Source organism: Anopheles nili, chromosome 3, assembly GCF_943737925.1.
Source record: "Anopheles nili chromosome 3, idAnoNiliSN_F5_01, whole genome shotgun sequence".
Lineage (NCBI taxonomy): Eukaryota > Metazoa > Arthropoda > Insecta > Diptera > Culicidae > Anopheles > Anopheles nili.
The window spans coordinates 7,562,412-7,571,729 of NC_071292.1; the positions used below are offsets into that span (position 1 = coordinate 7,562,412).

The following is a 9,318-nucleotide window of genomic DNA, read 5'->3' on the forward strand; positions in this document are numbered from 1 at the left end:
CGAGTAAACCTGAAACGAGCACCCGGTTGCGATTAGAGTTAGAGCTTTATTGACCAAACGTGAACGGGAACGAGTAAAACGAGACGAACAATTGCGGTTAAACGGTTGCGGTTGTTAAGCAGTGCACATTCTGCTATACGGTGCCTATACGATGGCCCTAGAACTCCTCTACGTAGCCCTCTATGATGATGCCTGGGACGATCTCTTCGCTTATGAAACCCCCGGTCAAGCTGTTTTGGTTCTCGTCCTGCGGCGTAACCGAGCGGCTACGAGACGGGCCTGGTTGCGCCTCGTTCAACATGATCGTGTCCTGCGACAAGGACAGTTTCCGCTGGCTCGGCGAACTACTGTTGCTGGTGCCATTCTCTGGTCCTTGGCAGGATTTGGGTCGCTCCGTCGGTTTGCTCTGATAAACGACGTTAACTGACGAGTCCCGACGGTTGGCATCCGCGTTGGCAGTGGGATAGTAGCTGTTGCTGTTGTTGTTGTTGTTGTTGTTGGCATCATCGAAGTCGATGCTGGTACCGGCCATCGAAAGCCCCTCCGAGTTTCGCTTCATCGATGCGCGGTTGTAGTTCGTTTTTCGCAGCATGCCCTGGAAATTGAACGGCGGCTCGTCGTCCGAGTTGTCGTTCTGGCGGGAAAAGAAGAGTTAGCACGTGCTGCTCGCAGCGCCCTCTATCGGACTCACCTCGTCGGTGTTCTTTTTGCCGATAAGCTCCAGCTCCTTGATGGGATTTATCTTGGTCGGGGTGATGGGTCGCACCTGCGGTTGTGGAGCTGGCCGTTTTTTGAGTGGTTTTTGTGAAAAGTCAGGTGCCACGGGTGGTTCTGGTTCCACAATAGGCACACGTGGTGCCTGTCGCTTCTTGTAGATGGCCGTTTTTCCTGACGCACCTCCTTGCTCATCGAAGCTGGTCCCTCCGAATTTGTTGCGAATGTCGTCCACACTCTGCTTAACGTATGGCATCGGTGAGTAGACATTTGCTGTCATTTGAACAGGCGAATGAATGGGCGAACGGGGTCGATTAATGACGTATGGTTCGACCATACGATAGCCTGTTTGCGGAGATAGCCTGAAATACGACCAGCAAAGGCTCATCTAGTTAGCACAACAGCATCCTCGAACCAAAAGCCACCGGAAATCCTTACCGCTTGATCGGAAGGCTTGGATCGCGATGAAATGGCTCGTTGGCGAGCGAATGATCACCAACATCGCCGGTGTTTTCCGTTTGGATGCCCTTTCGGGCGGATTGAGTGATTTCAGAGGATAGATTTTTTCTCCGCCGCAAGGGTGCATCCCAGTCCTCGTTGTCAGAGTCGTTTCCTGTGTAAACATAAGAAGCCGCCGACGGATCGCACATGTAAGTTGTATCGAAGAACGGAATATCATCGAATCGGAAGCGCAACTTCCACACCGAAGGACGCTGCGGTCCCAACAGCGAAGGATTACGCTGGTTGGGGTCTATTTTATCCAACATAATACAGTTGCTGTTCGTGGCAAATCCGGCAACCAGACGCTGGTTGTAAATGTGCACCTGCAAAAGGAAATCGAAGGAAAATATGCACTTTGTTCGTTAAACGCCTGAAGGTATGCAACCCGCATGACAATGCTCACCTGCTGCGACATGTTCACCAGATCCTGGTAACGTGCCGCCCGGTATTGTAACAGCACTTGGTACATCGATTTCTTTCTCCAGCGGTAAACAAATGGCTTCATAAACTCGGCCGTTTCCGCATCCAGTTTACCGGTGCGCTCGTTAATCAACGGACGGTACTTCTTTCGGGCCAAATGTCCTCGGAATGCGGTTTGGATTTTGAGTGCTGCTTCGTCCTGGCTGTCCTGGTTAACCAACTGTCGCTTGCGAACTGCCGACAATGTGTTAGTACGGTTCTTCTGATCCTTTGGTACAACAGAAGCTCGCATTACTCACCCGATTCCCGATGGATCTGTTTCAGTTTCGTCTCGACGGTTCGCTTTGCTAGGAAGGCGCGCATCATCGCTTGAATCTTAACGATCTTCTTGACCTGTGTTTCGTACAACCGCTGCAGGTACTCCACGTTGTAGTACTTCAAGAACACCTTGGTCTTTCCGATAACCCACCCTTCGAGCTTCAACCGGATCAGCAACAACCGGCAGTTGTCCCGCGTCATCTCAACGTTTTCGTCGAAATCGAACGCCAAAAACTGGTACCGTCGGAGAAACTCCTGGAAAGGAATTCGGTGCGAAAAGCCCTTCTGCCTCGCGCGAGCCGTATCAAGGATGGCCATAGCACGTAGCTGCTGGCGCACCATTTCCGGTGCAAAGCCCTTCGGTTTGTAGTCTAAATCCGAGCGGATGCACCGCACAAAATGTGTTCCGCCACTGTTCGGACCGATTGAAAGAGTTTTGAACAGGTCCAGGCTGGTCGCTCGGAAGACGCCCGCGATCGTGCGCATCTTGTGCACTTGCGAGTACATTCCCTTCGAAAGGGTATTCATCTTCTTCGCCTTGTTCTTCTCGGCGACTAGGGCGGCACCCCAACGTTTCTTCTTGGTAGGTTTGTCCGACTGAATGCCGAGTGCCTCCTCTGCAGCCATCGTCAGGTTCCCGGTGCGAGACAGCTGGTTCGAGAACATGATTTTGATGATCGACTCACCGGAAGCGCGCAGTGTTTCCACCATTTCTGGAGGGATGAAATCGCGGTTCTTGTCGGGCATTCCACGTGCATCGTACGTGATGCGACCGGTGTAGTGAGCTACCGTGAACTCGTGACCACTGGAGCGCTTGATGAAGGGACTCTTGTTCGTGTGGATGGACTCGATGATGTAGTTTTGCCCATGACGGCCACGGCTTGCGTCATCGATAAAGCTAAACACGCCTTTCGGCTTGGTCAGGATGTGGTCCACGGCCATCTTGTTGTCGTAGTAGTGTAGTGATGTTACCGGCACCTGCTCTTCTTCCTGCGAACGGAGAATAATAGTGCTGGTTAAAGCCTGGGACGAGCCATAAAAGCAAACCTCTGAGTATTTACCATTTCAATCATCTCAAATACGAAGATTCGTTGGTTGTACAAATACTGCATCTGTTCGTTCAAAGAATTCACGACCAACTGATCGATGTGGTTACGATGGAAACATTCAAATCCGAAGTGATCCGTAATGGTTACCGAATGCTTGTCTCCACTGTGAAAACAAATGGCCCATTTGGTACTGTTCATGAAGCAGAGGCATACCAAGTCGTGCAATACTCACTAGATCGCTCTACTAAACGAGAGCTTATGATTGATCGTGTTCGTGATCCAGTCAACCAGTCGAGAGTAGATGGTTGCGGCCAGTACGTCACGTGCGTCACGTGCTTCGTCCGCCGAATGTCGACGACGCTCCGCCGAGCCACGTACTATGACGCAGTAGTTTAGAAGCGCCCACTGGAACTTCTTCTCGTCCAGCTGCAGCAAGGTGGCGATTTTGCTGATCACCTCCAGGTTTTCCAGCTCCGTCATGCCATCTGATTCCTTGAAGCGTACCTCTCCAAGGATCAGAATGGCAGCCAACGTCCGGTAGATGGTGTCGAGAATGTCCTGGGAAATCTCAAGCGCCAATAGTTGCTCTTCAAATTCCTTGAACGCCTTGACGTTGCCCTGGATATCGTCCCGGCAGTATTTCAGCTTGTCCGAGCTCATCTCCTCGGAAATGCGAAGATAGCGGTAGTTTCGGCCACTATCCAGAGAGAAGTCTAGTAGACGTTCCTCGGCATCCATCGTATCGTAGAAGTAGTAGAAAATGTGGAAATTCGATTGATTCCTGAAAAATTGCCGAAAAATGAGTACTATTGGGATCAGTTTATTCCATCAATCGCATCTTGACATACATGTTTGTGGAAGAAATACGAAGCTTTTCCAACAGATACACCCAGAAGATGGCACCAGAGAGTTTGCCGCTAGATCCGTAGGTGAGTTGCGGCTGGACGATAGCACGGGTAGAATTCGGATTCAACGGGGTGCCAGCATTAACGAGAGAACTCAGCGCTTTGTATCCGTTGACGATTCGCTCGTACACACCCGGGTTGCCTTCTCCGAGCACGCCGAGATGCTTCATCAGCAGCTTCAAATTCGTAGTTTTACCCGAGTAGCTCTCACCAGCCAGAATGATGTGCTGCGGTTCCTCGTGGTGCAGCATGTCCTGGTAGGCGCTGTCGGCGATCGCGAAGATGTGTGGCGCATTATCCGAGCGAGATTTGAACATGTACTTGGAATGGAACTGAATGGAATGGAAGCAAGATCATTTAGTACCTCTTCAACCAAACACTTCCCACACGTGTGTCTCACTCACCCCACGGACATACTCTGGGATGCTTTCGTTGGGATTGACCGAAAGCAGCACATCTCCAACGAAGCTGTACATGGACCCGTTTTTATATCGCTGCGCTATTTCCTCCAAAATTGTCTCCTCCGACAGTTGCTCTAGCGTCGCCAGATCCTCGACGTGCATCTTTTCCGACTTGTTTCCCGCTGATTTCAACATGCCGCGCACTACGGATACCTCCTCTTTCTTTGGCAGCTGAATGTCGTGCACCGATTCGGCCAGCATTTTCAGCTCTTGGCTCAACTGAATGCGTCGATGAAAAACATAAGTTAGATCATTGAAGAACAACGACATTTTTATGCTTCTTGAGATTTAAACCTACATGATAGTCATTCTCGGGAACCTGCGTCAGGAACGGATGCTCAATAATTTCCATAATAAACGGCCGATGGTCTGGATTTTTCTCCAGACACTCGGAAATAAAGTCGTTGTACTCCTGAGACCAGTTCGACTGCCGGTAAAGCGTCGGTGGAGGATTGCGCACGATTTGAAACATTGCACGGGTGGCGTGAATGTCCGCAAATGGAGGCTTTCCATCGCCCAGCTCAATCGCCGTCACACCTAGCGCCCACACGTCCGATCGATTGTCGTACACGTCCTTATCTGCGAAGTGCATCGCAAATTAGTTTACTAGCGTCTTTATTGGTAGTCTACCGATTACTCACCGCTCTTGGAGCTAGTCACAACCTCCGGAGCCATCCAACAGGGTGATCCGATGCAAGTGCCTCGCTTTCCAAGCGTAGACTTCGTATCGCGAGCCAACCCGTAGTCACAAAGTTTCACCTCTCCTTCCTTCGTCAACAGGATGTTGTTACCACGGACGTCCCGATGAACGATATGGTGCTCGTGAAGGTACACCAACGCTCGCGATACTTCACGTAGGATGTAAGCCAACTGCATCTCACTTGCGCGGCGATTGCTCACAAACAGTTTCCGAACAACGTCGACCGCAGGACCGAAGTCGCAGTACTACAGTAATGGTGGTCCCAATCAAGAACGAAAACCGATAAGCTATCGAAAGCCACCTCAAGTACAAACAGATCACTTACCTCCAGCACGAACCAAATCTCGTCGCTCTCACCAGCCGGGCACTTTTTCCGATACACGCCGTAGAAGTCGATCAGATTCGCATGTTTCGAGTGATCCCGCAAGATCCGAAACTCCTCCTGGATGGCCGTCTTCGTTTCGCCTTCGAACTTTTGCACCTTGATCGCGACATTCTTGTTACCAGCCTGGGTGTCGGTGGCACGGTACACCTTCGCACAAATACCCTTGCCGATTATCTCACCGAGCTTGTATCGGTTGCCCGGATCGGGCAGCGTTTCGAGTTTGAGATTCGCCATTTCCACTTTACTTCCGCACTAGTTCACTGGTTCACAGCTCAACTGGACTACTTCCCAATCGCAACGTTCATGAGGGGAGCTCAAAATTTGTGAGAAATCGAATTAGCGACCTAATGCGCTTTGGGTAGAATACAAAAACCAGTTAAATGTTTGACATTTGTGCACACATCCAAAGCTATTCTCTTCAGTCTTTCTTCAGTCCCTGGCAGAGTCTTCCTCCACAAGCCACAGCTTGCGAGATAAACCACGGAAAGACTTCAATCATTATTGATTGAACCGAAGGAATTTCATTCATTTTCATTGCCTGCGACCTGCGTTGAGTGAGCTATTTACCAGTCCGCATACACCCTTGGGCCGCATTCTGGGATGCCCATTTGCGGTTTTACGCTCCGATTGTCGTTAACGATCCCGTGGATGATTGGTCCATGGTAGTCGACGGTGCGGAATGTGTCAAGGTTTTAATGAATTCGCATAAAAAGATACTCTCAGTAAATAACTCACACAACGGACGATTCAACGACTGCTTTCCACAAAGTAAATGGGTAAACTAAGTAGTTATAACAAATGATACTGATGATAAGCCAACGAAACATAGCATAAAAGTTCGACATTAGCTTTAAAATTCTCTTAGATAAGTTAGTTGTTAAAAAAAGGTATTCAATTTTACGCTTAAAAATTTTTCTGTTCTACATTAAATATCCTTAAAATTTGTATGCCACCATGTCACAACAACATTAACATGAAACACTGAAAAGTGTTTCAATATATCATGCTCTAGGTTTTCACTTCGAGGTCACACCGTACACTAATCCTGTTAGATGGTCGAGCTGCCATCGACCAGAGAGCACTTGAAACACTTCCGGCGCCAGGTTTCTTAATTCATTTAACATGTACATTTAAGGCACCAGGTCAGGCGGATGACACAAAGGTGCTGAATGCTTTCACTACATATTATTGCATTCGATCTCGATAAGCAAAATATCAAAAGATATTGCTTTCAGTTATACTTTACGTCAACGTCGTGATTATAGCTGAATGTACACTTTAGGAAAATTCTCTCACTGTGTCACAAGGTTTAAAAGTGAAAGCACCAATTGGATTCTGACCAAATCTGCACCGTTCGTTTACTGAGCTACTGCAGGGGTCACAACTGGGCAACTTCAACGACACCGGCACCGAAGACCGAGGCTCCAGCAGGCTCGACTGCTAACCGCGAATTCTGGACACGAACTGACGGTTGGTCGCCACCGGTTGTCACCGGGAAAGCGCTCTGACACCGGTGTTACGTCCTGGGAAGCCCCAAAAGTCCTGCCAGCACTAATTTAATTGTCGAAGCCCACTACCGGGTGCTCTAATTCACGGTTACACCAATCTAACCGGCCTCCCCCGGGAGTAGCTCGACGCGATTTCCGTCTACACCGGACACGTTTTCTTTTTCGAGACTTTCTGTGGGTGGACGAATGCCATCAACCAGTTGAATCATCGGAAAAGGCCGATTGCGCGTTCAAATTCACATGCACCGTATGTCGTGCGATTCCGCGTGGTTTGTCTAGGCGTTTGCCTCGACACCAACGTCCGGCGTGTTAATGCAACGCGTGGAGGCATTTTCGGACGTCACGTGAAAACCGATGCCAGGGGTTAGAGCTCAAATTTCGCCACCATCCAACGGTCAAAAATACGCGAGGGCAAAGCGTAAGGGCAAAGGGTTTGATGTGATTTAATTCGCTCGAAATTTTGGCGCGTCATTTGCACGCAATTCGGTGATACGAAAGTCTATTAACGCTGATCCATGGCTTGGGGTCGCTGAGAACGGATACACGATCGTAAGCTTGTTTGTTCTATTTCTAATTTTTTGTTGTCTGCCCTTTGCCGCGTCGCATACATCGTTCGCACATTTAATCTGATTTTGGGCCTCTTTTTTGTGTTTTCTTGCAAACAAAGCCCTCGAGCATCAACGGAACGCGCTATCGGACTCGGACGATCTGTTAACTTTTGACGAGCGAAGAAAGACCATCACGCTCTAATGGCATCACGGGCCGGTCGCATTATCGGTTCGCTCAGGCTCAAGAGGCACTCAGGCGCATAATTCGATGATCAGATTAGCCCCCGAAACGATCCCGGTGAACGATCCGATCCTCGAATGCCGCATCACCGATCGCGCAGAAGTGCTTTCACTCGTGTCCTTGTGTCCGTGGCGGGAAAGATCAAAGCGCTTGGCCAAGGGTGTGCTGAAGGTGTGCTGAAAATAAACAAAGAAGCTATCATCCGGCTCCGGCGGGAAACAACGATGATTAAAAGGCAGTCGTCGTGAGGCGACTGAAGCGCCTAGAACCGCTGGCGTGCTCAGGTAAGCGTGGCTTGCGTGAGCTTGCACTTCCGCTGGACTTTGGGTGCATCCCTGTGCGAGCAATATCCTGGAGTATTGGCAGCATGGGAAGCCAACGCGGATGAGGCTGCATCAATGAGGATGTATCAATGGGACATAAAGCTGCCTACTCAGCAGAATCCGAGGGGCTAAAGGTCGTGATGAAGCCGCTGGTGTAATTATCTCGTAGCGCAAAACTCCGAGTCTGCTGAATGCGCGTGCGAAATTACATGAATGGACCCATCACAGGATGGAAAGCAATCTATGAATGAAGCACTCGGTCAGGATCACTGTGACACGGATCGATGCCAAGAGACTTCCCGGTTCCGATCCCCGAAGTGCGCCGTAATGTTGCATTGTTCGTGCCAAAGGTTCAAAATGTCGGATTTCTTTCGCCAAGACAAACACCCATAAAACCTTCCCGATGCTGGGGCAAAAACCTCTGCTCATCCCATCGATCTAGATTGCCAATTTCACAAGAGACACACGCACGATCGGATCGATTTTGAAACGTTGCTTTATTGACTGACATAATTTATATCACGAACTCAATTCGCTACATTAGCCGCGCGCTTGCTAAAGCCCAAAGATGCGCTGCATGTCTACTACTTTCGCCTACGGATCCTGCGAGACATCGGTCTCTGCTACGCCACGGTTTTTCTTTCCTTCGCCCCAGCTACAACACCTACCTCACGTTCGTTAGCTTCGTTACGTGCTGAAACATAAAAAAAGGTACGCTGGCGCTGCTAGCATGAAGCAACTTTCGCTCGCCGCACTATGACACTAAGTACGTGCTAGCTCTCGTTTTGGGGCTAGAACTAATTCAAACGCAACACACAATCCAATAAATAACACCGTCCTTAGGGGCTAGAATGAAATCACTAGTTAAGCGCACGGAAAAAACGGCAAGAGTGTGTGAGAGATAGAGAGAAAGAGAGAAAGAGAGAGGTTGAGAGATTGGGTTGGAGATACGAAACGAATGGTACGATTAGTCTATCCGCCTATTTTGCTAGCCTTCCCGGTTGGGGTTGCGACTTAAGAAACAAAAAAAAATTATACAACATTGTACAGAAACATCGCCAAGCTGTGCCATCAGCTGACACTGTGCGTAATACTGTTGGTTGTTTCACTTTCCCATCCGCCATCGCGGTCGTTTTAATTAGCCGGACACTCCGCGGACCAAGATCACCCCCTATGCGAGGGTTCGGAACAATCGAACGTGCACAAACGTGCACTGCATACGGCCTCCGATCGGCGGCGATCGGG

The 9,318-nt window shown here is 49.5% G+C and overlaps 1 protein-coding gene across 1 annotated transcript; it reads right to left on the reverse strand.

Annotated features, from left to right (window-relative positions):
• Positions 1-36: 36 nt before the first annotated feature.
• On the reverse strand, positions 37-5,687 carry LOC128723093 (neither inactivation nor afterpotential protein C). The gene is made up of 12 exons (XM_053816804.1): positions 5,394-5,687; positions 5,010-5,313; positions 4,667-4,947; positions 4,312-4,587; positions 3,851-4,239; positions 3,235-3,783; positions 3,015-3,165; positions 1,935-2,943; positions 1,619-1,869; positions 1,153-1,538; positions 692-1,076; positions 37-634 (listed from the first exon to the last, which is right to left on the reverse strand). Exons 1-12 carry the CDS (start codon positions 5,685-5,687, stop codon positions 158-160), a joined length of 4,752 nt encoding a protein of 1,583 aa, XP_053672779.1. The 3' UTR covers positions 37-157.
• Between the last annotated feature and the right edge of the window lie 3,631 nt (positions 5,688-9,318).

Excerpts from the sequence above, each read along its gene's own strand:
- LOC128723093 (XM_053816804.1), bottom strand. The coding sequence starts at position 5,687 with ATGGCGAATCTCAAACTCGAAACGCTGCCCGATCCGGGCAACCGATAC. Across the intron at positions 4,588-4,666 it reads TTCCCGAGAATGACTATCAT|TTGAGCCAAGAGCTGAAAAT; the intron begins GTAGGTTTAAAT and ends CGACGCATTCAG. Across the intron at positions 1,870-1,934 it reads ACAGATCCATCGGGAATCGG|TTCGCAAGCGACAGTTGGTT; the intron begins GTGAGTAATGCG and ends CATTGTCGGCAG.